Source organism: Coloeus monedula (assembly GCF_965178545.1).
Source record: "Coloeus monedula genome assembly, chromosome: 16".
NCBI lineage: Eukaryota > Metazoa > Chordata > Aves > Passeriformes > Corvidae > Coloeus > Coloeus monedula.
Window position 1 is genome coordinate 13,810,440 of NC_138796.1, and position 27,945 is coordinate 13,838,384.

The following is a 27,945-nucleotide window of genomic DNA, read 5'->3' on the forward strand; positions in this document are numbered from 1 at the left end:
GTAATTACTTAGGTGACATGTCTCCATTGTTCTGAATTCACATTTATTCTTTTAATTAAGTCCTTGACAGGTTAACTCAGATCCTTCTTTAGGCCAAAAGAAAATGGGTTTCTCTTCTGAGGTTTCTCTGGTGAAGCAACAACTATGTAGCTGATGGCTCCAAATTTCTTACAGATAGGATATTTTTATTACCTAGATGCATTTCCCTCTCTTATGATCTACAAGAATTTATCACAAATTACAACTCAAATTACGCAAATTACATTTCTTTGTCCCTCAATCCTGTTGCAGGGTGGAGAACAGCAGTAACAGCCAGGGATGTCTCTCCAAATGAGTTTCTCCATCCTTTGCACTAGATAAATTCCTTAGGGTGCCATCAGAGATACCCAGCAGCAGCTACTCTGCTGGAGGACACATTGAGCCAATCATGTCCAGGCTACAAAAGTTTCTGTGATGAATGTCACTGAAACCAAACCCTTTCAATGAGATTTGCCTCTTTAGGCTTCCAAGCAGACAAAAATCTGGGCAGGGTAGCATTTCATGTTGTCAGTGTCCAGACCAAGCCACTCAATCTCTATGAGAGTCCCAGCTGCCCACTCTGTACCGCTTGCAACCAATTTCCCCTAAAGTTATTTTCAACCTAAGAATTAGTTCAAAGCCCCATTTCTTCCACCTGCCCCATACCTGAAGCCAATTCCTGCGTTGTATCTTGCCTGGGGCAGTCTGAGTGCTGTGTTCTGGCAGCCCACTCTCTTCTAGCTGGGCTGCTTCTTCACCAGGGGCACACAAGAATTAGAAGACAGGAGACAGAAAGCAGAAACACAGTATTAGACAATAAACATACACCTTACTTCGTGGGTTTGTGGGTTTTTGTTTCCCCCCCCAACTGAGGACAGAAGAGTGAATCCGACACGTGAATGGAATCAACAACTGCAAAGACATCCAACATCAGATCCTGGCCAGTTCTGGCAGCAGGAGTTTTGAACCTCTTCAGGGGCAGTTATCATCCAGTGTTTTTAAGAGAATAAATTCTTTTAAGATAGAATAGCTTAACAGTAGGGGAAGCCCCACCTTTTTTACTACGAAAATACAGAAATACATTCTAGAACAGGGGTGCACACCATCCTGACCCCCAGCTGGGTAGAAAGTAACCTCTCTTAGGAAGCCAACTGAGCCCAGAACCCAACTACCAAAGGCAGACTGGCAGATGGGCTTCTGGTGAACAACAGGTGATATGCTGGGTTTACAAAGGAATTGTGTGTATCTGTTCTCAAAATTAAGGAAACATAAGGTATTAGCAGATTAAACAGAATCTATTAGGTATTTAACATACTGTGCAGAGGATTCTTAATGTATAAGCCATGAATTAAGGACAAACAACCATTAGCCTTCATTTCTAAGGCAAGGAAGAGTTAGTTCAGGAACTTCTGCAAAAAATCTCTGTATGGTCAAGGAGAACTAAGGGTCCCTGTGCTGGAAATGGCCCCAACTTAGAGTGGAACAATGGATTTTGAGAAGATGCTTTGACTAAGAGAGACAAACAAACTTGCAGGTCACATCAGCGTCCTCAACGGAACAAGGGCAACATCAACACTCTCAGTAGCATCCTAAATAAAGGCATCTCATTTCCTATGGCCAAGACAGATTTACAGCTTCCATTTCTTCTCAGTGGAGAAAAACAGCTGATGCAAAACCTTTTTTCTTTAAGCCATAATTTAATGGTCACCCTAAGGCTGCAGGAACTGGCACTACCAATAAAAGAAGCAATTGTCCTACAAAGGTCATAGAATCACAGAAAGATTTAATTTGGAAGGAACCTCTGGGGTCACCGAGTCCAGCTTTCCACTCAAAGCAGGGCTTACTTCAGAATTAAATCAGGTTGCTCATTACAGCTCTCAATACCACATTTTCTTCTTTGGGGGTTGGACAACCCTCCATGCACCTGTGCAGTGACCTGTTCAGAGAATTGATATGACAAGTTTTAACTGTGGGAAAACATCAAAGATTCCTTTTAGCTGTAGGCCCTTGGGCAATCTGGTTCACCAGGAAACTGCATAAAAGCTGGTCCAAGCAGCCAGGAGGGAACAGGCCTGGGGTGGGACCATCCTGGGGGAACAGTGTTTGCTTATGTCCATTTGGAGTGATCACAACACTACAGAGCAGCAACAGGATGTTGTATTGCTTCAGCATAAAGTATCTCTCTGTCTCATAGGCCCAAAACAGGACTAAACACAGAGGGGAAAAGGAAAGGACTGCTCCAAGGATGAGAAACAGCCCTTCCAACTAGGGCTCCTGCTACTCCAGTAGGCTGTTCCCAAGTAACACCAGAAATCCTTTGAGTCGTTAGCATTGGGGCTGATTGCTACAGGCTCTTCTGGCACTGAGAGTGAACTGTCTTGAGCTTACACTGTGAGAAGCATGGCGGGATTCAGTCAGTGCTTTGGGAGAGAACTGGAAGCACCTTTCCCTTCCACTCTCTGAGAATCCATCTCTGCAAAGCAACTGCCCAGAAGTCCCTCATGTGTGCTGCAGATGTAAGCAGGAAAGGGGGAGATGGCAGGACTCATGCTACCACTGCTGAGTGCTTCATCCTCAGAATTGCTTGAGTGTCTGAAGAGACTCTAAAAGTCAGGGGTGACAGGACAAGAGAGAATGGCTTCACACTGACAGAGAGTAGAGTTAGACTAGACATTACAAAAAAACTGTTCCCTGTGAGGGTGATGAGGCCCTGGCACAGGGTGCCCAGAGAAGCTGTGGCTGCCCCATCCCTGGAAGTGTTCCAGGCCAGGTTGGACAGGGCTTGGAGCAACCTGGGATGGTGGAACATGTCCCTGCCCATGGCAGGGGATAGAGCAAGATGAGCTTTAAGGTCCTTCCCAATTCCACAATTCCATTACTCTACTTAGTGATGGATTCATGTGACCAGGTCTCACTAAGCCAGGAAAAATGGTAATTCAAATCCCAGGCAGAGGCTGATACAGCTGACCGAGTCATCTGTGCAACCAACATTACTTTGGAACAAAAATATCCTTCCCATGGGATGGATGGGATGTGAATACCAACCAGTACCCATTTGGGCACACAGAACAGGTCCACCGGTGTCATTCCCTCAGAGACTTGAGCTGTCAGTGCCTATTTGAGTAGGGAAGGACTGAGAAATACATCCTCAAAATATTAGTCCTAATCCAAGGAGAGCCCACACTACCCTCAAACCACATATTTGTGACCACACAGACATTGACTGGAACAACAAACATAGCTGTGAAACTAGGTGTGGGTTATAGACCCAAAGAAATGACAGCACACCTAGAGCCCAGCTTCACTACCCCACAACCCATCATTTACTTTAATTCATTACCAATCCTAAGCATAGAAACTTTATCAATCACTATTATCAGTAATTACTCCTAGGGAACACAAAGAAAATAGTCCTGACAAATAGATTTATGATGACACTTTCAGGAACCAGAAAGAGGGATTTATGCCCATTCTGGATTATTAAGTATCACCCACTCCTAATCTTTCAATGAAGACTAATCCTACAGATGGATGCTTTAGAAGTAATAAATGATGCAATAACTCTCAGGGGAGATGGATAGGGAAGAAAACTCAGTGCCGTATCTCAGCTAGGAATCATTTCTTTAAGTAAAATCATATTCAATCATTGAGAAGAAATGTCTAGAAATGAAAGAGACCACAGAATTGCTACAGTAGAACCCCCAGGCAAGAAGCTCATACAGACCAGCAGTGACTCCCATTCTGGACTCCAGCAGCAAAACCAAATGGAAGAGGAAAAATGACAGGATGTTGGTTCAGTTGGTATCTTTCACTGCAGCTTCATGTGTTTAAAACAACACCACTGGAGAGTTAAGAAACAGCAAAACACTGAGTAATCTTCTGCAGAGATGGTGCTACAGTCTCTAATTGATGGAGTTGAGGAAAGGAACAGAGACTGCAACTGAAGTCTTTAGAGATTCACAAGACATGTATCCTACCCTGACTGAACCAAAAGGCATTAAGGGACCATAAAAATAAAGAATTTTCCTTAAGCTTAGACATAATCTAAGATCTTTAAGATGAAATTTCTCTTGACAGAGTTCCACTAGAGCTGCTGCCACAATATCCCTTCACAATTTTTGGAGCAAAAAGTCCAAGACGTTGATTTACACCCTCTTTAGCTACCTGAAGGTTTATCAGCCCTGTGTGACAGAGCACCCAATTTCCACCATTTCCCAGAACTGAAGAACGTGAACATTTTTGCATCATTACACACAAGGTTTCATTTTCACAGAGCACAGTGGAACCAGGTGACAAGCTGATTCCTCATCACCATCCCATACAACCTGCAGGAAATTATACAGCAGACAGCTAAGCTGAACACACCTCAGCCTGGAAACAAGTAGTGTGTGCCCAGTGTAGCAGGAAAACAAATTAAAGAGATTAAGTTAGAGCCATGTTTGGAACAGTTATTAAAGGAATAGTTAGTTTCCAGTATTGTTGAGATTAATGAACTTTCAATCAATGAATTATCATACTAGGTAACTTTTTTAACTCTTTGTCTTTATTTTTAGGTGAAAATGAAGCTTAAGCAGGTTATCACATATTAAAAAACACTCTGAGATAGGTTGCAGCAAGTGTGAACATAACTGACTAAGGCTGATAAACTGCTTTACACAGGGATTCAGTAAAATCAACTTTCTTTTCATTATGCTAAATAGATTAGAAGGCCAGTAAGCTCATGCTTTATACTTTCATGCATGCAAAATTATTCCTGTCACTGCACTGCTCTCGATGACAGACTTAAATTAGAAACAAAATACCCATTTTTCCATAAAGCCAGCTAATCACTAGGAAAAAACGGTCTATTTTCTTTACTTCAAATATTTAAATAAAGATTAGCTGTCTTTTTAAGACAACTATTATAGCTTAAATGTAATTTATGAGCTTAATGAAGCTATTACTGGATATAATTTGATTACTGCCTATGTCATCAGATGTCATTTGTCCTCAGGACACCAGACTTGGATAACACTGAAGTCCATCAGATCTTAAATCCTCTTTAATAGTGTTATGTGTCAAAGGTATATCATTATTTTCCACTGACAATTTATATACATTTCTAATCTTCTACTTTTAGTTAGAGCTGTTTAAATAATGAAGAGGCAGGAAAGTTAAATGTTGGAATTAATGACGGATCAAGTGAAACATTGATAGGGTGTTGCAGAGACCATTCCTTACACACAACCAGCTTAAGCACTCCGGTTTCCAGGGAATTTCATCCCACCAAGCCCCAGTGGTGCTGCCCCTGGATCACAGCCTGGCCAGTGACCTCCCTGAGTGAGTACCAGCTCTGGTGCAGCCTCTGCCAGGCTTCCATGGCACTCACCCTTTGTCCTGGTGGGTTTGGGCCTGTTTTTCAGGAAGCTGTGTGGGGTGATTTTCCGGCGGTACTTCCTCAGCTCTGAGTTAGCTCCATTCACATACAGAGAAAATCCTTTTTCCAACTGCTCCAGTTTAATTTGCACGGGATCTTTTTTTTTTAACCGTTCCTGCAGCCTGAAGGAGAAAGGACAATAATTCATCCCTGCACAGCGTGTGCACAGATGGTCAGATCAGCAATAAATACAACAACACACCATGTCACTAACCTGAAAAATATGTTCCCAGTTCAAGTAACCCTTTCAGAATACACCTTCCAGGGTCTGTTCCTGTTCTGCGATGTGTGCATGAGCACCCACACACTGTGGCAGATTAACTTTGACCAGGCTTTTCCTTTCTGAGATTTTTTTCCATGTTATTTCTTATTTCACATTATTTTCTCCATTTGGTATTTTGCATATTTAACCTTTCTTCTTAAAAATTTTAAGGAATTTCACTTAGAATTTCAAAAAGCTTAAAAATTGTTGAACTCTTTTCAAGAATAAAAAATGATTATTTGTGTTTTGAAACTGGAGGTAGAAAGCCTCCAGCCAATACTGCAGTTAGAGATACCAGAAAATTAAAGGCTGGTTAAAATAATATCAAAATAATGCCCTTCCATGGGCTCAGCTTCAGTGAAACAGCTCCTCTCCCTCTTCCAACTCTCATCTTCTCTCCTTTCACCACGGGTTATACCCAGTCCATGCTGATTCCTTTGGAGAGGTGACATGGAGGCCAGGAGGTCGGCATCACGTGGGTGACAATTTGTGCATTCCCCTGCACCACCTGGTTTCCCTCTGACTCCAGCATGGCTCAATCCACAAGCCAATGCCCCCCACGTGTCTGACACAAACCACCTTTTCCCAAGAGAATGTCCCCAGCAGTCAGGATTAGAGCTATGATATCAAGGATGCAAGCTGGTTTAACCATTAAATAAACTGGCTTTATCCCTTTCCAAAACTGCTTTAGGATACTATACAGAAAAGAAACCTGTGGTCGTAAAAATTGGCTGGTCTTTTAACATAATTGTGGCCTTCAAGGTCTTTTTACCAAACCAGTTTGTTATGGAATTTGATTAGAAACCTTATGGCTTGTGGTAAAGGAAGGAATCCAGCAAGAAAGTTCTGTAGACTCCTCCAAATTAAGCTACAAAGTTCATCTGTCCAGGCTATAGCGACAGGAACACATGAACAAAGAGGAAAAAAAATGTTTGAAACTTGACTGAAAGATACTGGAGTTTGCAAAGGCAACCTGGATTGTCCTTATTTCCCACTTTTCTGTACTTCTGACAACATAACAACTGTGCCTCATAACTACGTCCTCACACAGCGCAAGCTGCCAGTTACTTCTGAATCTACAAGCTCTTGCTCTATAAACAAAAATCTTCCCTGTCAGCTGTGGAAAAAGTAACTATTTTATTAATAAATGTATTTATATTTTAAATGCTGAAGAAACATTGTGATCTCCTTTGGAAATAAGAATTTTTAGCAAACAAAGGGAAAAAGAGAGAAACACCTGAATGTTTTAAGGCACAGCAAGTCAGACTTTGCATCACAGCTGCTGATATTTGATACAGTACAGCAAATATTTCACACCCAAAGTGGTAACAAATGCGAATCTTACCGGTTTCTCTGCTGAAGGGATATTAAATATTCGTCATGTTTTTCATCAAAGTCAGTCACCATGTCTTAACATAAACCTGAAATGAGAATATAATGGTCACACTGAATGATTTATATGGAGTACCACTGGTTTTGCACCCTCAATAGATGAGAAGGCTATAAACTGAAAAACATTCCTGCTTCAACCACGCATAAAGCTGTCAGGCCTGTAAATAAAGCTCCTGAAGAACAGAGGGAACAGTGGTTGTTTTACTTATTTTTCAGAACCCTTCACAATCTACTGAAAAACCAAAAAACACTGAAAGTGGAAGGCATATGCTATAACAAGTTTATAATCCCAGACCTGGCAAGCAAGACAACCCTGGGGCACAGCTGAAGGGCTGTGCCCAAAGCACAGCTGTGGAAGGAATTCTCTGAGCTGCTACGACTCGTTAAGTCAGTTTATCCTACAGCTTATTCACTGCAGAGGCCGTATATCTATAAAGTGTTTAATTAAAGATTTTACCTGGCTTGCCATTCAGGAAACCTGAGTTTTTCCAGCAATCCTCGCCAAGCCGCAGCTGCTAAGTTGTGCGGGGGTGCGCTCTACATTCTCAGAAGTTTAAATGTGCCACCAGGACGTCTCGTTGAGCTCTGTACCAAAGAGAGAACCCCGTGTTTTGTGTCTTACCGACCGCGGGGCAGCTCTGCCAGAGCCCGGCCCCGGCCCGAGGCACGGGGAGAGCGCGGAGGAGCCGCGGGCACAGCCCCAGGCCGGACACGGAGCCGGGACAGAGACACCACATGGACACGGACCCCGCAGAGAACCCCCGGACAGAGCCCCCAGATGGAGCCGGGATGGACACTGACCCCCGAAAGAGCTCCCGGACCAACAGGGACCCGGGACACAGCCCCCGGGCAGAGCTCCCGGACGGATACGGACCAGGGAAAGAGACCCCGGACGGACGGAGATCCCGGGGCAGAGTCCCCGGACACGGCCCCCGGGCAGACACTGACCCAGGACGCGGCCCCGCGCAGACACAACCCCCGGCGGCGCGGCACGGGCCGGGCCTGTTGCTCGGTCTCCCTGGCGACGGTCGCGCCGCCGCCGCCGTCAGTTCCTGCGCGCCGCGGGCCCGGAAGCGGCGGCGGGGGATGGAGGCGATGGAGCCGCTGTGGGCGCTGCTGGACGAGGTGGCCCTGGAGGGGCTGGACGGCATCACCGCGGCCGCGCTCTGGCACCGCCTGGCTGCCCGCTCGCCGCCCTTCCCGCTGCCGCTGGAGCCCGACACGCAGCAGCTGCTCTGGGCCGCGCTCAGCGCCCAGCCCGACGTGCGCTTTTACCTCCTGCCCCGGCCGCGCCCGCCGCTCCGCCTGCACGACCGGTGAGGGCAGCGACCGGGGGCGGCACAGACCCCTGTCCGCCGGGGAACCCGGGCCTGGTTGCTGGGCGAAACATGGGCTTGGTCGCCGGGCTAAACCCGGGCTCACTGCCGGCTAAACCCGGGCTCACTGCCGGCTAAACCCGGCCCGGTTGCCGGGCTGCCCCTTCTCGCCCCGGCTTTTCTGCAGCAGCAGTTTGATGGCCGGTGGCAGCAGGCAGGGCCGAGGGTGGCTCTGAGCTACTGTTTAGATATTATAAAAAGAATTTTCACTGTTCGGGGGGTCAGGCATTGGAATAGGCTGCCCAGGGAGGTGGTGGAGGCACCATGCATGGAGGGCTTTAAGACCTGGCGCTGGGTGATGGGGTTTAAGGGGTCACAGTGGTAGTGCTGGTGCATAGCTGGATAATCTTAAAAGTCCCGTCCAATTTTGATGATTCTATGATTTAGGAGAATTTTTTGAGTCCTGACTTGATTTCCGTTCAAATGACTGGTTTCTGCTTAGGTACAGGCAGAGTTTACATGTCCTGGTTCAGCAGGGTGGACGTACCTGTGAACTACATGTTTCTCGTATTCCCACTACTTTTCTTACTCTCATATGCTTGACCTTTCAAAGATTAAATAATGCATTTGCCTCCTTCTGTCTCCTGCATGCTGAAAAGGTTTGGTCATGCTTGAGGAGTGCAGCTCTGCTCTTCATGTTTTTCCAGTTTGGGGGTTTCAAAGGAGCTTCATTCTTCCAAGATACTTCTTAGAGGTATCAGCATTGTTTGTGTCAATCTTGTATTTCTTCTTGCTTGGTTAAATGTTGGCTCTTTGCTTTTATTTCAGATATGAAGAAATAGACCTTGAAACAGGAATATTGGAATCCAAAAGAGATCCTGTTTCTTCAGATGATATTTATCCTGTCCACATGATTTTGGATAACAAAGATGGCATACAAGGTTCCTGCCAATATTTTAAAGAGAGAGTAGATATCACTGATCAAATAAGGAAGAAAGATTTGCAGCCTTGTTATACTTACAAAGAAGCTGTTGAAAAGTGAGTGAAAGCCTTATATCTGGCATTAAAATATTTCTAAGTTTTGAAATTTAGTCCTTGCTCAGTTTGTACAGATTATGTCAAGAGTGGTATTTGTGGAAAGAAAGGGATTGATCTCTCTATTTTTATGGAGCCAATAACAATACATTACTTTTCCTTCTGTTTCTTAGATGGGGAGAGAAATTAGTCATTGTTGCTTCCCAAGAGCAGCGTTACAGAGCTTTAATAGGCTGGGAGGGGGACCCTGACTTGAAACTCCCTGACTTTTCCTACTGCATTCTGGAGCGCTTGGGCCGAGCTCGGTGGCAGGGAGAGCTTCAGAGGGACCTTCACAGTGGGGCTTTCAAGTAAGTTTGTATCTTGCTCTGTGGATTAAATCTAAAGTTGTTTTTAAATATTCCTGTGTATTGATTTGAACTCTCATCTGTAGTGTTTCATCCTTACTACCAGGAGTACTTAGTTCTGGGAGCCTGTTTGCTAGAACTGGTCTTATCCTTGAGTTTGTTATCCTTCCTGATATTTTCTGAGAGCAAAAAATTTGTCTGGTGGGTCAATACACAGGTTTCAAATTTGTGGAAGTTCTTGCTTTTTCTAAATAACTTTTTCTTCAAATTTGAGATGGAAAAATGATTTTAATTTCCTTTTCTAAATTGCTGGCTAAGTATCTTGCACGAGTTCTGAGGGGATTCTTGGACGGCTGCCTTTTGTCTGCAGCATCTGCCTGTATGACATCTCCTCCATTGAGTGGGAGCCTGAGTTACCAGCTCCCAAACTAGACCATGTATTTTGCTGATGGAAGAGCATTACACACCTTCTTAGGAACTTCTGGATGTGTTCTGAAGTTCTGGAGAACATCAGCATTGCTCTAAGGATTCACTGCTTTTAGGACATACATGGGTTGTAGCTTGCACACCACCTGGCATTGGTTTTTTGCCACTTAGGAAGCTCTTGTAGGTAACTAAGGTGATGGGGACAGAGAGGAAAACTTTTATGGATGCTTTTCTGTCAGTTTGGTGGCCCAAGTCAGCTCACCAAGGAGGGAGATGAATACCAGAGCTGTTACAAGGAGGGCAGTGACTGCAGCATAGCCACGAGTTAGAAGGAGAGGACGGAAAAAGAGGGCATGGGGATACAATGCTGATTCAACTGCCTCATCAACCCATGTCATGATACTCTGTGTATAAAGGCTCTAGGTTAAAATCAGAGTTTAATTGGATTAACTATGAAAATAAATTTCACAGGTTTTCTTAATTGTGGCACTTCCTAACTTCGAGGTGTCACTTTGAAAATTGCCATGTGTCACTAAGGCCGTAGGTAATATAGGTAAAGTGTTCTGAGTACTGGATAATTACAATTTGTTTGCAGAAGTCCTATTCCTATAGATACCTTGCCATCTTTTCTTTAGAGTGGATGCTGGAAAACTTCATTATCACAGGAGAGTATTGGATAGAAGTGGTCTGATAACGATGCAGTCCCACGTCATCCGACTGCCAAGCGGAGCACAGCAGCACTCAATCCTGCTACTTCTGACTCGCTTCCACGTTGATAGGTATGGTTTAAGGGTCTCCTGGGTGCCCTTTGACCTTTTACAATGATGAGGGATTGTTCTGTTGTCACAGAATCATCAAAGTTTCCCGGAATTGACTCTTTTCAATTTCTTTATTAACTTCCTTTCCAAATGTCGGACACTTTAGAACTTGTCTTGAAGCTGTAAACAACGGGCTCTTCTAGTGCCTGTCACCTGCCTACATAAACATAACTCTTCTTTTTGTAGCACTAATCATTCAGTTAATTCGGACTGTTTTCACTTAAACACGTTTCTAGTAAATTCTTTGTTTTGTTTTTCTGTCTTGTTTATGATTAGAACTTGTGCTTCTGTGGGTTGCCAGTGAAGTAACAGCTTGGGCTTAGTCATTGTTGCCTCATTTGAGGTCTTTTCTTAGAGACAAATTATCTCATGTGCTATTCACAGGAGGAAAAGAAAACTAGAATTCCTAAACGAATCTGAGAACACTTAGCATACTTTCTCTAGTGACTGACAGTTTCTAAAGCTACAACTCATGTTTATGAAGTTATATGCATACTTACATGTAAAATAATTCTCTTTCTTGGTTAGGAGGAGCAAATATGATATTCTGATGGAGAAGCTCTCAAGTATGCTAAGTGCTCGTTCAAACCAGATGGAAACACTAGGAAACTTGAGGGAAGAATTGGTGAGATTCATTCCTCTTTTCAAATTCTCACTCAGTAGAACCTAGAGAATGAGTATCAAAGGCCCTCATTCATACTACCTGCTTCTAAAGTTGCACAAAATTCTGGGGTAAGATATCAAAAGAAGGATCTCAAAAACCTACCAGATCAAGTTGCTGTTGGTGTTTGTCATGGGGGAGGAGTTCTGTTCCAGCCACAGCTTCAGAAATGTTTTGTCAATGGATGTCATTGTGCAGTTCTTACTTTTCCAATGCTGCTGTTTGTGTGTGTGGCAGAGTTGGAGGGATACAACGCACTCAGGAACATCCCAGGTTCTGCCCACTGTCTGCACTAAGTTTCAGTTTCTTTCATTAAGGCTTTTAAGTTTCTTATGGATATCTTACCCCAAAATACTGTGTTGTAAGAACAGGTGGTAGAATGCCTTTGATAGCAGTCAGCAGCAGGTGAAGCTTTTGGGCTGCAGTGACTTTTGCCATTTCTCTTTGCATCAGGGCCTTTGTGAGAGAACCTTCAAACGTCTCTATCAGTACATGATGAATGCTGGCCTGGCCAAGGTCGTGTCTGTCCCCTTGCAAGACATAAACCCCAGTGGAGGACCCTACAAGACAAAGAAAGGTGACTGGAACAATGGTTTTGCTGTCTTTTTGTGTGATTACATTGATGCCATTCTATCTATGAGCTTCATATCTTAAATTAAAAGAGGTGTAAGTAAAAAATCCGTCCATGCAATTATGTAGATAAATGTGTTACTGAAGTTAAAATGCTGCAGCCCACTTGAATTAAGCATTTGCTACAGATTTTTAAGGAGTGAATGCCACCAAGTTTGTTGGATATCAGTGTAAGCTGTGGTCTTGGGACCTGATAAGACTGCTCAAACCAATACAGAGTAGGAACAAAGCAGTCTGCTGACCTTTCAGGTTGAAGTTAAATGACAAGTCAATAAACTTGGCAAAAAAATACAAAAAGTTGTATTGAAAAGAGGGATCATTATGAAGTTAAAAACCAGACCATTCTTGGTTATGACTTTTCCTGAAAGTCATGAGAATGCAAGGTTTCTCTGAAAAGTTTCCTATCAAATTATGGAAGTAAGGTCTTGCAGCACTTGGAATTCACACAACACAGAATATTCTGAGTTTGAAGGGACCTCCAAGGATCATCGAGTCCAAGTCTTAAGTGAATGGTCTGTACAGGGATCAAACCCACACCCTTGACATTATTAGCTCTCACCATCTCTCACCATGCTGAGCTGATATCAGCATTGAGGTAAGTGAGATACCCAAGAACTGCTATCCAAAAAAGCTGCTGAGGGATGGTTTAATGCATAACCAGCTTTGAATTCCAATTTAATTGGTTCACAAGAACTGCTGATAACTTCCAAACAAAGAAGAGCAGGACTGCATGAGGGAAGAGAACAAAAGAAAGCAACTGTTCTCAGAAAAAGCTACAGATAAAACTTGCACAGGGGAAAAAACTACAAGAAATAATAATGGAAAGTATGAGGGAAGGTAGTACCACCAGTGGAATTAGTGCAATTCCTGGAAGAAATCTAAACCAAATCCTTAATCACAGAAAATCCTAAGAGGCAGATTTGCAAGGTTACAAAGAAAATAGTTCTGAAAGATGAACAGTGTCATTTTAGAGATATAATGAACTGTTTGTGAGAAAAAATAGTAAGTCTGATATGAGCTAAGCATTGTAAATTATATAATCGTTGTGAATAGGAGTGATCTTAAAGGAGCAAGTGAAAGAGCCAATAAAACCATTAAAAACTCCAGAAGGCAAAAAATAGTGCCAATTACATGGAGTTGGATTAAGGCTCTTGATAAGACAAATTCCTTCAAATCTTTTAAGTCCAGGGAAAGGAAATTCTCTGTAGGGAAAGTGTGTTTTGACCAAAGAGAAGCAGAGGCCAAAAATAGGTACAGCATCAAGCATGGCTGAGAGAGAAATGACCCAGGTGTTTCAGGGATGTTCTGATGAGCTGCAAACACTTGGAAATAAAACCCAAAAGACTAGACAGCATGCCTAAAAGACAGTTAACAGGCAGTGGTAAAAGCATTTAACTTCCAATTAAGGTATTTACTTAGAAGACAACAAAATACAAGTCCAGTTATAAACTTGGTGGCAGCCCCCAAGGCAGTGGTGTTTCATGCTCTGTCTGAGACTGGCAGAACAGCAGCTGCATTTGCTGCTTAAGTTTGTTGTGAAAAATGCCACTGGGTGAATCTTTCACTTGAATGATAATTCCATCCTACAGATGTAAAAGCTGAAAATCCACAAAAATGCCTTAAAAACACTAGGTATTAAAGGAGGATGAATTAATAATAGCTGATTTTCAGCAGAGATCAAGATAGTTTAATCTCTGGAGTTATACAGGAAAGAAGATAGAAATATGTGGGATGCACTGAGGATGAAGCCAGAGCATCTGCTATGGGAAGAGCATTGTTGGGTAGCAGGAGCTAAAGAAAAAGGAATTGGTTTGTTTTGGGAGATTTTTTTTGTTTTGGGGAGTTTTTTTGTTTGTTTTTTCAAATACTGCTTCCAGTGAAAATTAATGGGCTGTAGAAATACAAAGGATATAATAACAGTGCTTGCAACCCTACCAAAATGTCAGCACTTAAATCCTAAGCGGCATCCTGGGGAAAGGATTCAGCTCAAGGGAAAATAATGGAATCATCTGGCCTGGAGCACAGTCACATGGTCCAGTGACTGTGCATTAACTTTGTGTCAGTTGCACATCAGTAACTGCTCAGATATATAAACACAAGATAAAATTCATCAGCTGAAACCTTGGTGATTTTAACTAAAGCCTTCACCTGGCATTTTCGCAGCATTCTGTAGCAGAGGAGCAGGGATGGCTGGAGGTGTTCTCCCCACTGCTGCAGGATGAACTGGCTACTGCAGCAGCAGCTGCTGAATCACTGCAACTTGCTAAGGTGGCAGTGTCCAGTGACCCAGTTCTAGTTACCACTGCTCTGAAGTGGTGCAGCAGGAGCTCAGTGACACTGAGGAGAGCATCCTTTACCACCCTTTACCACAGAGCAGGATCTCAGCTCTCCTGCATCTGTCCTCACTCTACCCTTTGCTGGAAGGGCCCAGTGAGTGGAGAGTTAGCATGGCACAGCTGATGGACTGTAACATGCTAGGATGTGGAATTAAATCATCTACAAGAATCTCGTGGCTGGTGGGCAGCAGTGTGTTCTGTCCTTGTAAAAAGGAATGGGTTTATACCCAGCGAGTGATCTCCCAGTCAAATATGTGTTCTCCAGGTGTAATTCTGGGGATGAGCACTCAATCCATTTATTTTTGCTGTTGAAGTTTCTCCTACTGGGCAGTCCTAGCATTGGCACAGATGTGAAGATTTGGAGCACCTCAAAAATTCAGCTGATTGCCAGATTCATACAAAGAGAAAAGCTGTTGCAGACCTTTCCTAGAAATACCCAGTTGTCCTTGGTCATTTGTTCCCCATTGCACTGCTACTTCTTCATGTTGCTGAAAGAAGTGTTTAAACCCGTGCACACCCCCTGCACTTTTTTAGGAGGTGTTACTAACACTCATTTTTCGCAGGGACTGATGTCATGGTCCGTTGCCTCAAACTGCTGAAGGAATTTCGGAAGAAAATGGAAGATTATCATGATGATGATGAAGAGATCATCACAAAAGTTGTCCAGCCTGTGGATATTGTTTGTGAAAGGGATATGCTCACCCAGGCTTATCAGCTAAGTAGGTGATGTAAGACATCTGAAGACTTTTCCCATTACCTTCTTACTCCTTGTATAAAAGAAATGTGTATATTGCAGGTGTTTTTACATTCTGGTTGCTTGTGTATCAGAAAGTGTCAGTTTTACATAGCAAAATGAGCTTTATGTCCATATCAGACTGGAGGTGCTGCTACCTGTTAGCCCTTCCTGGAAGCTTAGCAACTCTTCAATACCACCCAGCAGAAACTGGATGTTGTGATGGGATGAGAAAAGAGGAAGAAAACCACGTTCCTTATTCTCCCTATCTCTTTTCCTTTCCAAATGGAGAAATTAATATCTGAGTGTGGAAAGCTGCCAGGGGAAAAAAAAATCATCTGTGCTTCTAATTTGAATCTGTCACCTCCATACCTCATTCTGCTGGGCACTGCTTCATGTAAAATTGTGGTTTATGACAGTATTTGGCTGAATATTTTATGTGTGTGTAAAAATGTCTTTAGTTAGTGGGGAATCTTAAATTTAATATTCTGGCAGGTACTGCTGTTTGGGAAATATTAATGTATGTAGAAAAAAAATATATCTATAAAATTCAGTCAGGTTATTTCCCTGAGATATTTTTCTGTTTTTCTTTCTGCAACAGTTGAAAGTAGAGGAACCAAAGGCATTTCTCAGGCAGAAATTCGCCTGGCTATGAATGTGGGGAAACTGGAAGCAAGGATGCTCTGTCGTCTGCTGGACAGGTACAAAGTTGTCAAGGTAAGGCTAAAATAAAATAATTTAGATACTTAATGAAACTGAAGATACAACTGTGCTTACTCTGGGAATAACGCTGTTCACCTCAAACATTAGAAGCAGCAGAGATTTGAGAGTGACAGTGAGAGAGTCCTGGTAAGATGGAAAAGAGAATTAATTCAGTTGAGTAAAAGGTGTGTAAGGCAAGGGTTCGGTACTATGATTGTAACCTGCTCTAATTAGAGGACTGAAGGATCTTCTCAAAGACCCTCTGTCCATGTAAAGTCATTAATCTACTTGCCTTTTGAAAATGCCAGGAAAATCTGGAGCAAAATACTTACTTCTCTAGGAGTTATGATGATTAAACTTCTTATTTCCAGATATTTCAACGTTTTCTTCATTTCACAAGACAAATCCAGCTGTCCTGTCTTGCAGGCACCCAACAGTCCCTTTCCACAAAGGCAGGATGATTGCCATCTTCCCTCAATGGGGAAGTTTTTTAGAAAAATCTTGTCATTTAGTAAAAAGTTCTGTAGAGTTAAAAAACAAGCTGTGTAAACCTTTGGAGTATCTTTACATATTTTTCCTTTGTCAGCAGTGAAAATGAAACCTTCCCTTATTGATTGATGAAGTGCTGGAGTTTGTAGATCCTTGAAAGCACCTGCTGTTGCAGACAGGGCAGCAGCACTTCCACTGTAGTCTGAGTCACTCAGAGAACTGCAGTGCCAATATTTCACAAACATTTTTGTTCTGAAAAAAATTGATTTCCACTCTGAATACACACAGTTTGTTCTTCCTCAGACTTTTCTCTGTCCCTCATACCATAGGAGTTTTAATCTAGTACGCTGGTGATGCAGATTTATTTATTTTTCAAGCACAGAATTCCTTTTGATTTCTCTGTGTGAAGGTTAGGGACATTTTTGTTACTTAAAAAAAAAGAGTAACATGGTATCTTTTGATGTGGGGAATGACACTTAGAACATTTTCCCACTGTTGATGCTGGAGAACCCTGCAAGAATGGAGAAGCAAGGTGGTAAAATAACATTCCAACTGTTTCCTTAGGGTTTTATGGAGGATGAAGGTCGGCAAAGGACAACAAAGTACATTTCCTACATTTTTGCAGAGGAGAGTGATTTAAACCGTCAGTTTGAGAGGGAGAAGGCCAGGAGTGAGCAGTTGGCTACAGTTACTTTGGCTCTGGTGCCAGAAGATTCCCCACGTGTGGAAGATGTGTCTCCTGGAGAAGATGAGACTGTGGCCTCAGAGTCTGACAATGAGGAAGAAGGGAAAAACAGGAAGAGGAGAGGAAAAGGTCAAAAGACCAACTCTGGTTCTCCATTGAAATCAAGTGTCCAAGGTGATGCCCATCAGACAACACCGGCCAAAGGTAATTTGTGATTTTGAAATTTGGGGAACCTCCTGCATTTTTCTTATGGATCATTTTATTAAAGAACAAATAGCATGATATTAGCTTCCATTATGGTTTTTGGTCACATATTTATTTTTAAGCCTCTTTGGTTATTTCCCTGCTTTCCCCCCAGATTGCTATGGTTTGGAACACCCAGCGTGGTAACCTCTGGCGATTCCCAGGGCTGAGGTGTGCCCTGGTGTCTGTGTCCCAAATAGTGTTTGTGCTGCCTCTCCTGACCCCATGCCATGTCTCCCCTTTTCCCTGTGTAAATGAAAAGGAGCTCACACACTGTGCTCCTTGGATATTCAGGGTTGGGATGACTTGACCCACAGCCTTAACTCACCTGAGTATTTTGTAAAGAAAAATATCTTGTCCCCTGAAGTTAGTTACCTCAGCTTTTTCTTAAGTTATTTGGAACATTTTGGTGTGAAAGCTACCAGCCTTTTGGAGGCATGTTTTAAAAAGATATGGTGGGGGGTTTTTTACTTAATTTTTTTTTTTTACCTATTTAAAAATGTTCCTACAACTGCTCTGATAAACTCCAAGGGAAGAGAGGGATCTCTATTTTTCTATGTAGATTATCTTTGGAGTAATACTAAATTCTTATCCTGCTTTGAGACAGAAAAGTGAGGTTTCTGGCAGAACCTGAGAATCTTTGAGACAGAAACTCTCCTTTCTTCAGACAGCAGTTTCTGGATAAGCCCTTCATGACATTCCAAGCTGTGAAGAGGTTTCTGCGTGGAGAGAATTATTTGATGACAGAGAGTTCACATTTTTTTAACTGTACTTTTGGAGGCTGAATGTGGTCTTTCATGGTCAAACCACTGCTTCCAGCAGGGCAGAATATGTGAAAAGTGTCGCAGAATGCTTTTAACTGCAACTACCTGGGTGGATGGGACAATGCCTCTTAGAAAAGCTGCACAGGGAGAGCAGAACAATTACAAGGTTTTTTGCTCTCAAACCAGGCTCAAAGCCAACAGCTGTGAAGTCGCAGGGGAAGAAGCAGCCTTCCCCTCAGATTCTTGAAGATCCTGACGAGCTCCCAGACGTTTCGGGGGAGAGTTCTACTTTGGGAACCCTAAAGCAGGAGTCCAGTGTTTCCACCTGTGCTCATCCCACGGATGAAGATGGAGATGTGGCTGTGGTGGAGGAAGTCAGACTTGAAGATCCTAAGGTAAGATCAAATGTCTTAATATCTTCTTTTTGTACAGCTGTCTGAGTTAAGTTTTATGCTCTTATAGCAAGACTTCAAACTAGAGTTTTGTATTTATTTATCAAATTGTTTTGGGGTTTTTTGAATTAATTTCAAAGTGCATTCATATTTTGGCTGCACTGCATTGTAGTTGTAAGTGAAAATTTTTCCAGGAGATAGGAGGGTAGGTGTCCAAAATACAGTTCTGGCTTAGTTCCCTGGTGCTCTCCAAATTCTGTGTTGACTTAATGCATGTCATTACTTGATGTAGCACACACTACATTGTACCATCCACTCCTGGGAAGGGGAAATAAGGGAGAATCTCCATCTGAGTAGTTGGTTATAAATAAACCCAGCCAAACTCAGAATTGCTCCGCTGTTCCTGTGTGAGGAGCCCCCGTTAGGCTGCAGATGCTGACTGGTTGCTGTCCCATTTTGATTTGCTGTGCTGTGCCCCAGAAGCCCTGTGGCCACAGGAAGGAGAAGCGTTCCAAGGCCGCAGTGGTGGAGAGGCCCCACGAGACCTACAGGCTCCTGAAGCGCCGCAACCTCATCGTGGAGGCCGTGCGGAACCTGCGCCTCATCGAGAGCCTCTTCACGTGAGCCAGGGCAAAGCAGAGCCCGGGGAGGCTGAGCCCTTGGGGTGGGGAGAGCACTGGGTGCTTATTCCATTCTGCCTTTTCTTGTCCCTGGTGGCACTGACTGTAAGGATGGAGAGGCTGGCACAGGGAAGGTGTGGGGGGTTGGAAGCAACAATAGTTCCATGCAGATAATGACACAAGAGTGCTTTTATATGTCTCATAAATAGAGATCAGAGAACTTACTCATCTGTTCACAGTAGGCCAGACTTGGGGCCACACTGGAAGGTACAGCACTTCCCTGCTGCAGAATTCTTTCATCTGCATCAGTTTTATCTCTGCATGCTTTCAAAACTTGTTCATGTGTTATTCTGTATGGAGTGGAGAGACTCAGGTCTTCATGTCACTCATTACTGGTCACTGGCATCCTAGCAGGGCCCTCAAAGTTTGCTTTTCAGTGCAGTTTTATGTGGTATGGTTATATGTCTTCTCCTGACACCTTAGCAGAGCTGGAGATACTTCCCTAAAAGTTGCAATGTCTTTCAGCCCTTTAAGAGTTCACCTCCAAAAAGAAATGGAAATTCTGGTGCTCTGCTGGATCCTAAATTGGCAGTACTGTCTTGTCACAAGTAGGATTGCACCATCCATCTTCTCTGTCAGCACAGAAGATCCTAGCATGTCAGTATAGCCAGGGCTGCTTGCTCTAGGAATTTAGTCAGAAATCATGGCCTTACTCTCCTCTGGTCTGAGAATTTTGAAATCTTCTGTCACCTTCTTTAATTGCTGAGTGTTGTAAAATTAGAGCCTCATCTGGCACCAGCCGCATCAGTGACTGATCGAGTCACATCCAAGCGCAGGCCTGGAAGATACTTCAGGTCTTGCTGACCCTTCAGTGCTGCCAACAGGTTGCTCACAGGTTCCCTCAGAATCAGTGGAAGTTCTGTCCCTCCCCAGCCTCTGCCAAGGAAATGTACTGGTGTTTGCATTCCATTTGTTAATTACCAGGATTTGGTAATCTTTGGGGAAAGTTGAAGTCCATGTGTACATTCGGTTATTGCTTCATTCCCTTACTATCTTCCAGGTCTTTTTCAGAACTGATTCCCCAGGATTGAAAGAGCCCAGAACTAGGGTCTGGGGCATTTGTGGGAAAGTGCATGGGGAGAGTAAGGTGTGAGCACAGCTCTGCCACTGTGGCAAGGGAAGAAGGGAGAAGGGATTTGGCTTCAAGGGGTGGGATATGTGGATCTGTATCTACGTTGTGAATGCAGGAGTAGTTTCTGTGCTCTGAAACCACTGAATAAACCCTTTCTGCCTCAAGCTGAACTGAGCTCACAACTGCAAGAACAGACTGCATTTGTTAAATCACCACCTAAAAATGCTGTAGGTTCTCCTGATCTTAGGGAGGCTGGATTCATAATTGCACTGTAGCCATGCACAGAGGAATCAGGCATTGAGAATTTACTGTCAGAACAAGCAGTTCTCCCCTAACAAGGAAAAGCTTGAGTAGAAAGAAAATAGAGCTGAAATGTAAAGCAAAGTTCCCAGTTGTCTTCAACAAAAGGGAAGAGAGAGCAGGGACTGTAAGAAGTAGAGAAAGAAATGGCCATTCACCCCACATCCTCTAACAAACTGCTTAGGGAGTTTGGAGCATTGCTGGGCTTAAAATGCAAGGTATCTGGCATCTTTTAGACTTCAGAAGATGGTCATGGATCAAGAGAAGCAAGAAGGTGTCTCCACCAAGTGCTGCAAGAAGTCCATTGTGCGGCTGGTGCAGAGGCTGGCGCGGGAGGGGCTCCTCAGGCTCTACCGCACCACGGTCATCCAGGATGGCATCAGCAAAAAGGTGACTGCACAGACACAGCATTTAGCTCATTTATCACAGTGTCCTGGGCCTTTTTACTGGAATGTGTGGGTGACTTCACTTCTTGTGGCACAAGCTACAATGGAGCTACCCAGAAGCTTCATGTCAAACTAAGCTACTGTGAACACCAAATCATTGCTTTCTGTTTTTGTGCTGCAGGTAATTGAGACCAAGGAATAGGCCAGAGATCAAAGTCTCTGAATCTCCCTTCCGAGAGGTTCGGCTGCTTATCAGTTCTGTGATTCATGGTTCTCTCCCTGCACTGTCAGGCTGCACCATAATTCTATTTAAACCCCTTTTGAAAGCCAAGAGTGTATGAAAAATCCTAAGTGAGCTTCTGAGTTGAAATTTTATAGAATGTGATTTTTTGTTTTTTAAAACAAAAATCCACTGTTAGTGAGGTTTATGGAAGTCAGATGTCTGTGGTTGTAGAGCTGAGACTTGTCACTTACTCTAGTGTGAAATGCTCATAAGCAGGGAATTAAACACTGAAGGTTACCTGCTGCATAATTAGTGTAGAGCACATATGAAATCTCACCAGTCTGAATTGTGTGTGTACCTTCAGCAGCAATATCTGTTAGCTTGGCCTTACACCTAATGAGTTGACTTTTCATTTATCCCTCTCAGCCTAATATTTACAAGTCAAAGTATTTGTTTCTCAAATATTTCAGATTTTAAAAACCCAAAACCCAAGGTTTGTAGAAATGTCATTAGCAGTTTATTGGTACAAAGACCATGTGCTTTGACCTCTTGCTTAATACAAGGTAGCAACAGAAGTTTTCATCCAAAAGTGTTGATGTTCTGTGAATTATTAAAACCATCATAGGATTCATCCATTGTGGCCACTGCTAATTAACTGTTAATCTCAGATAATTTATGCAGCTGATTAAGAGCTGATATCTCCACAGACACCTTTTGTTTGTGTTCTGCTGCTCTGAACAGGTGGAGTTCGTTGTGCACCCCTCCGTGAGCCCAAGTGATCCCCTGGTGAAAAGCGCCATCGAGCAGGTGCGGTTCCGCATCTCCAACTCCAGCACTGCAAACAGGCAAGTCAGGGATGCCTGGGAGGCTTGGGATGGCTTGGGGGGAGCTTGGCTTATCTAGGATGTACAAATACATGCAGAGGAAGTAAACACAAGGTAAGCAAAAAAAACCCAAACAAACAACCTCTTTAGCAACAGAGGAATGGAAGCACAACGCTGAGGAGATGTGCTGATGTCTCCTGAAGTCAGGGAAGAACGGGAACTCTGCTTATTTTTTACCTAAGTGCTGTGTGGCTTTACTGCAGGATTAAAGTCCCCCAGACACCAACATCCCAGGACCATGGTGAGGAAGAAAACCAGGGGCAAGAGGCAGTTCCTGATTCAGGAAAAACGCAAGAAAGCTCATGTAAAGCTGATAATAATCGGGCAGGAAAAACTGATGAAAAAATGGGCATAACACAGCTAAAGAACTATCACCCTGTTACAGGTACAGCTAATTTTGGGTTTTCTGTCATCCTTCACCTTCCCACTTATTAGTAGTAATAATTTTCAGATACAAGTGGGTTTTTTCTTCTCCTATAGAAATAAAATTGGATTTATATTAAACCAGTCTCACTATCCAATGTTTTCTTGCTGCTTATGTTTTTTACAATTGTGAACTGGAGCATTTGTATTTACTACTCCTCCTTTACTATTTGTAACTTATATTTACTTTCAACTGCCCATCTTTCCTTCCAGTTTTCTTCACATTAGTTTCGCACAGGGAGCTGTTTCTCCTGCTCTAATCCTCTTTTTATTTCTGTTTGGTCTTTAATCTTCCTTCCCAGTTCCAGGACTTGGACGTTCTCTTGGCTTTCTTCCCAAAATGCCCCGTTTAAGAATGGTCCACATGTTCCTCTGGTACTTAATTTATGGACACCCTTTAAATGAAACACGGCAAAAAGGAAGTAGTGATGGTGAGAGAACACAAGGGCTGGATGAGAATGCAGCTGTAATTGAAGCACAACCAGATGGGACCTTAGAAATTGTGACGACTCTGGTGAATCCTGAGACCTCTGCACAGGAGACTGAAATAGATCTGTCTCATCAAACAGGTAAGAAGTGGCACATCCTGACTTTACTACAGACTTTGCCAAAAATAGATAAAAGTCTACTTGAGAAAGGTTTGAAAATCAATGGTTTAGTGAATTTTCAGGTCATTGTAGATTTTCAGACTGCGAACTGCCAGTTGTGTTCTGCTTGAACACTCAGAGTGAAACTCTTGGTGTGGGTGTTGGGTTTGTGGTGTGAGCCTGAGCTGGTGTTGTTGTTCCCAGTGTACGTGGATGACTCGTCATGGATGCGCTACATCCCTCCTCTCCCAGTCCACAGGGAGTTTGGATTTGGATGGGCTCTTGTCAGTGACATTCTCCTCTGCTTGCCTCTCTCAGTCTTTGTTCAGATTGTACAAGTCAGCTACAAGGTACGGTGCTTTTTTGTTTCCCTTCAAAGTCTGGTGATATCAGCTCTACCTATAGGCTGGAAAAAATATCCTCTTACTCTGTTCTAGCAAAACTAGACCCCGGAGAGGAGAGGAGACACTGCAGTCTTTTACAGAAATAGTTGCTCTCACAGGTTCACTGAAAAAAAAATATATAGCCCTGTAAAACTGCAAATTCTTAAGCTACTATTTTGCCAAGAGCTTTTTGTAATCTCGCTGAATCTTCTGCCTCATTGATTAACAAGAAAAATGTTTAAGCATTTTACAAAAGCAGTAAGGTTTGCTTAGAAAATATTTTAGTAGGCAGTTCTGGTAGCAGAGCTTTATACTTCAGGGGATAGTTACATTTTGCATTTTGGTTAACTTCTGAAATAATTCTAGGTGGAAGGTCTGGAAGATTTTTTAAATGATCCACTAAAAAAGCACACTCTGATCAGATTTCTTCCAAGGCCAGTCCGACAGCAGCTCCTCTACAAAAGGTAAGCAGATGAGTCAAAAAAAGTGGCTCTAGAGAGGAACCAGCAGTGGCTGATGGTTTTCTCAGTTATTTCCTGTTTGTGTCAAAGAGAACTTTGGCACATAAGACAAGAATCATCAGTCCTCAAAGGATAGTGTGCCAAACTGTATTTTTCTCTCCCAAATAGAAGGTAATAAGAAACTAATAAACAATATTCATGTATGCTGTCAGGCAGTGCTTGAGAGCTGGGAGGTTCTGTCCTTCATAACTCACCAGCAGGATGTTGCTTCTGTATAAAACACGCTTCTGACTGCTGCTAAATTCAGAATTTAATAGGTTCTAAGTGTTGCTGTCCTTCATAAATCTTTCCAAAGGTGCCACATTTCCCAGTTCCTGCTTCTCACACATTCATTTTCTCCTCATACTCTCCGTGGCATGTCTGCCATGGTTTGCCATTCCTCTTCCAGGGATGTAAAACTTGAGACTGGACTGAAGAAAGGAAAGTGATTTGAATGTGTGGAATTGAGAGCACCATGTTAGTTTTCCCCAGAATGTCATGCTGACAGTTTGTGAATGGTTGGAGGTTTGTATGACATTTTCCAAACCTGCAAATGTGCCTTTGGTGAGGGAACAGGGCTGGGCAGTATCAGCTGCCAAGGCTCATGGGGAGCCCAGGTTTGCAATTTCAAGCCTATTGCTAAATCTCAGAAATGAGAAAACTGGATTTATGGCATTTTCTGAAATCTGCAGGCTCCATCTGATGGGTTGATGCAAGACAATATGACACATAACCAAGCTGTCTCTTCAGCCTCTATTCACTAAAACTTCTTAACTGAGCCAAATTTCTAGGCTTGATCTTTCTGACCCTCAGAGAAAACTCTGCCAAAATCCAACTCCCATTTAACTGCATTTAATTAGATCTTAGTGAAGGTAAACGTGGGCAAAGCTAAGTTTTTACAAACTGCCTCAGAAACTAAATCTTGCAGAAGGTTCCTGCAACTGCCAGAATTTTGCCATAGATGGAGTTATGCAAGATGGGAAATGTTGCACTTTTTGTTCTGCCAAAGCTTTGAGCAACTGAAAGCAGTTTCTTGGAGCAGTAATTTTAAACAACCTGAACTCCAAGAATCATTGCCCAGTTCTTCATACATACACATATGAAGGCCTGTATTTAGCAGTCATGTTTTGTTACTCCTGTCTTCTTTACATAACATGAAGTTGTCTGCAGATCTGCTGTTGACCATATTTAATTCATTCTTACATATGTTATTTCTGGCTAATTTTCATTTCTGCAAGCAAAATTTTACTTAGTATTTAGCTAAATTATTGGGTTTGTGATATGAGGAAAGGAAATTTGGACCCTTGGGGTATTCCATGTTTTCCATAGGCTGGTAATTCAAGCAAAAATACCACTTCAGAAATTCTACAGCTCGGTGGTTTGCTGAAAGTTCAGGTTGCTGCGTGAAAATGTTGTATTCTCTGGTATCATTTTTCCTGTTTTCCTGAGTGCTAATTGTAACACTCCTACCATTTCTACAGGAGGTACATCTTCTCAGTGGTAGAAAACCTTCAAAGATTATGTTACATGGGACTGCTGCAGTTTGGCCCAACAGAGAAGTTTCAAGACAAAGACCAGGTAATTTAAAAAAAGAAAATTTAAAAGGCAGTTGCTCTTCATTAATTTTTCAAGATCTGGGCTTCATAATTACCTTAAATGAAGTACTGATTTTTCAGATGTATGTGCAAACCTCCAGATCCAAGTGATATTTTAAGTTGTGCAGATAATTTTTCACCTCTTTCTCTGGAAGGGAACTACTCAAATGTATAATGCTGAACCCTGCACACAATAATGATCCAGGAGGTCCCAGACTGGCAAGACTTAATGAAAAATGAGTATGACACATTCTTTTCCATCAAGGTGTTAAGCTTGGATGTCTGACACAGAATAAAGGCACTGTTCAGAGTAAAATAATGACATTCATATGCATCTTTTTTAAATAGAGAGCACCTACAAAGGAGAAAGCAGACCAGACTTTGAGGATAAGAAAGGTGATTAGGCCCCCAAACACACCTATTCATATCCTGAGTGAGGACTTGTAGGAAATAGCCACTCTCTGTGGAAACTTGGACTATCCGGTGCACAAGGCTGAAAAGAAGCTGTTCTAAATCTAGAAAGGAAATTTCTGGATTGCTGTCAAGGGAATTTGGGAATACAGTGCAGTAGTGTGGGAATGGGTGTGGCCTCTATCGGAGCTGTGGATAGGAACGGCAAAGACAGAAACTGTGCAGTTCTAAACCAGCTGGTGTGTCCTGCTGATGAGGCAATTTCAGTGATGTTTACAGCCTGAGCTGTGCTGTGTCTCACAGGTGTTTGTGTACATGAAGAGAAATGCTGTGATTGTGGACACCACCATCTGTGACCTGCACTACAACCTGGCCCAGAGCAGCCGCCCCTTTGAGCGGCGCTGGTACGTCCTCAACACCCTGCAGGACGTGGAGAACTTCTGGTTTGATCTGCAGTGTGTCTGCCTGAACACACCCCTGGGTATGGCACAGTTGTACCTCCTGAGCACCCTCAGTGCCCCTTCTGGGCACACCACAATTCCTCTTCCCTTCCTAAAACTTGAGTCAGGCTCTGTTTTGTCACTTGTACTGTTTTGGAATGTTGTCCTGTGCATCACAAAAAAAATGTTGGGAGCAATGTCCATATAATTCTAGGAAGGTGTGATCCACTTGTGTTCATGGCAAAGCACTGCTGCCCTGTTGGAAGTATCAAAATTGATAGAAGCCCTTCTCTGTGAGAAGCAAGCATGTTGTGTTGAGAAGAGGTAAAAATGGTAGTACTATTTTCAAACTAGTACATACTGTTTGGGAGCAGTAGTTTGCCAGAGCAGGGTGGATTGAAGATAAGTTGAATTCTGAGTTGTCATGCTGAGAGTGAAACCCCTTTGTCTGTCCAGGAGTTGTCCGCTGTCCTCGGACAAAGAGGAACAACCTTCCAGGGGAGGAGACTGCTGTGGATGTAGAAAAGGAGCAGGAGTCAGCAGTGAACAAACACAACCTGGAACGAAAGTGTGCCATGCTGGAATACACCACGTAGGTCACCTTGGCCCCTGCTTGGCTTCTTGAGTAGGGCAGGTAAAATGAACTGTTCAGGTGTTGAGGATGTGACTCAATAGCAACAGCACTTAAGACTCAAGCATCTCAGCTGGGTGTTCTGTGGAGTTCAGAGGTGAAGTGATTCACAGGGGATGTAGTTCTGTTTCATGTTCCCAGTAACTTGTCTGCCAGGCAGGTTGTGGTGCTGGAGGGATGGGATAAACAGGTTGGGATTTCCTTTCAGAACAGTACAGATGTGTGTTGCAGGAGTCCTGAGGAAATCAAACTTGAGAGGAAGGGAATGCTTCCCAAGTACAGTGAATGCCAGCAATAACAAAGGTTCTCTGCCCCTATGCATTATATCATGGTATCTCAAGTAGCTTCAGTAGCTCCCCAGTGCCACATTCTGAGTCTTGTCCCTTTGTGCTGTGCTTGGCTGTAATTGGTTGCAGGTTAATTTGTAATGTGGTGTTGGTGTGCACTGTAATATGGAGGAGATCTCTGGAGCATTTAATCTTCTGCCTAATCACACCCAGAATACCTGGGAGGATTGTACACTCACAACCTGTGACAGCCATGCAGAACCCCAGCTAAATTTTTTATATTGTGTTGTGCACTGTGATTTAGCTCTGCCAATATTCTGTTCTGTTTCAATAAACAGTCTGTTTAAAGGTATTTTCAGTTAGTTCCATGTTGCAGGTAGATATATCAAGTTATCTTAAAAAAAATAGTGGAGTTGAGGGACCCAGTTCCACTGATCCTTGCTTGAACTTCTGCATACAGTCTCTTGGTGTGGCAGTA

General features: G+C 43.0%; 2 protein-coding genes across 2 annotated transcripts in view; one reads left to right on the forward strand and one right to left on the reverse strand.

Annotated features, from left to right (window-relative positions):
- Positions 1-8,107, reverse strand: part of KATNIP (katanin interacting protein) — a 56,474-nt gene extending 48,367 nt beyond the window's left edge. Inside the window, exons 1-5 of the mRNA XM_082292547.1 lie at positions 8,037-8,107; positions 7,546-7,673; positions 7,042-7,117; positions 5,387-5,556; positions 685-770 (exon numbers count right to left, since the gene is read on the reverse strand). Coding sequence (XP_082148673.1) covers positions 685-770; positions 5,387-5,556; positions 7,042-7,103 — 318 coding nt within the window. The 5' untranslated portion in view covers positions 7,104-7,117; positions 7,546-7,673; positions 8,037-8,107. The remainder of the gene's footprint in view (positions 1-684; positions 771-5,386; positions 5,557-7,041; positions 7,118-7,545; positions 7,674-8,036) is intronic.
- A 67-nt stretch (positions 8,108-8,174) lies between these two features.
- The window catches only part of GTF3C1 (general transcription factor IIIC subunit 1), a gene marked incomplete at its 5' end in the record, with an annotated part of 38,004 nt that continues 18,233 nt past the window's right edge, over positions 8,175-27,945 (forward strand). The window contains 20 exons of the mRNA XM_082292457.1: positions 8,175-8,404; positions 9,233-9,442; positions 9,613-9,789; positions 10,848-10,991; positions 11,559-11,655; positions 12,145-12,268; positions 15,221-15,376; positions 15,992-16,107; positions 17,146-17,470; positions 18,460-18,668; positions 19,146-19,285; positions 20,954-21,107; positions 22,068-22,171; positions 22,414-22,595; positions 22,936-23,202; positions 23,425-23,570; positions 23,970-24,067; positions 25,585-25,681; positions 26,413-26,590; positions 27,006-27,141. Of these exons, the coding sequence (XP_082148583.1) occupies positions 8,175-8,404; positions 9,233-9,442; positions 9,613-9,789; positions 10,848-10,991; positions 11,559-11,655; positions 12,145-12,268; positions 15,221-15,376; positions 15,992-16,107; positions 17,146-17,470; positions 18,460-18,668; positions 19,146-19,285; positions 20,954-21,107; positions 22,068-22,171; positions 22,414-22,595; positions 22,936-23,202; positions 23,425-23,570; positions 23,970-24,067; positions 25,585-25,681; positions 26,413-26,590; positions 27,006-27,141 (3,290 nt within the window). The remainder of the gene's footprint in view (positions 8,405-9,232; positions 9,443-9,612; positions 9,790-10,847; positions 10,992-11,558; positions 11,656-12,144; positions 12,269-15,220; positions 15,377-15,991; positions 16,108-17,145; positions 17,471-18,459; positions 18,669-19,145; positions 19,286-20,953; positions 21,108-22,067; positions 22,172-22,413; positions 22,596-22,935; positions 23,203-23,424; positions 23,571-23,969; positions 24,068-25,584; positions 25,682-26,412; positions 26,591-27,005; positions 27,142-27,945) is intronic.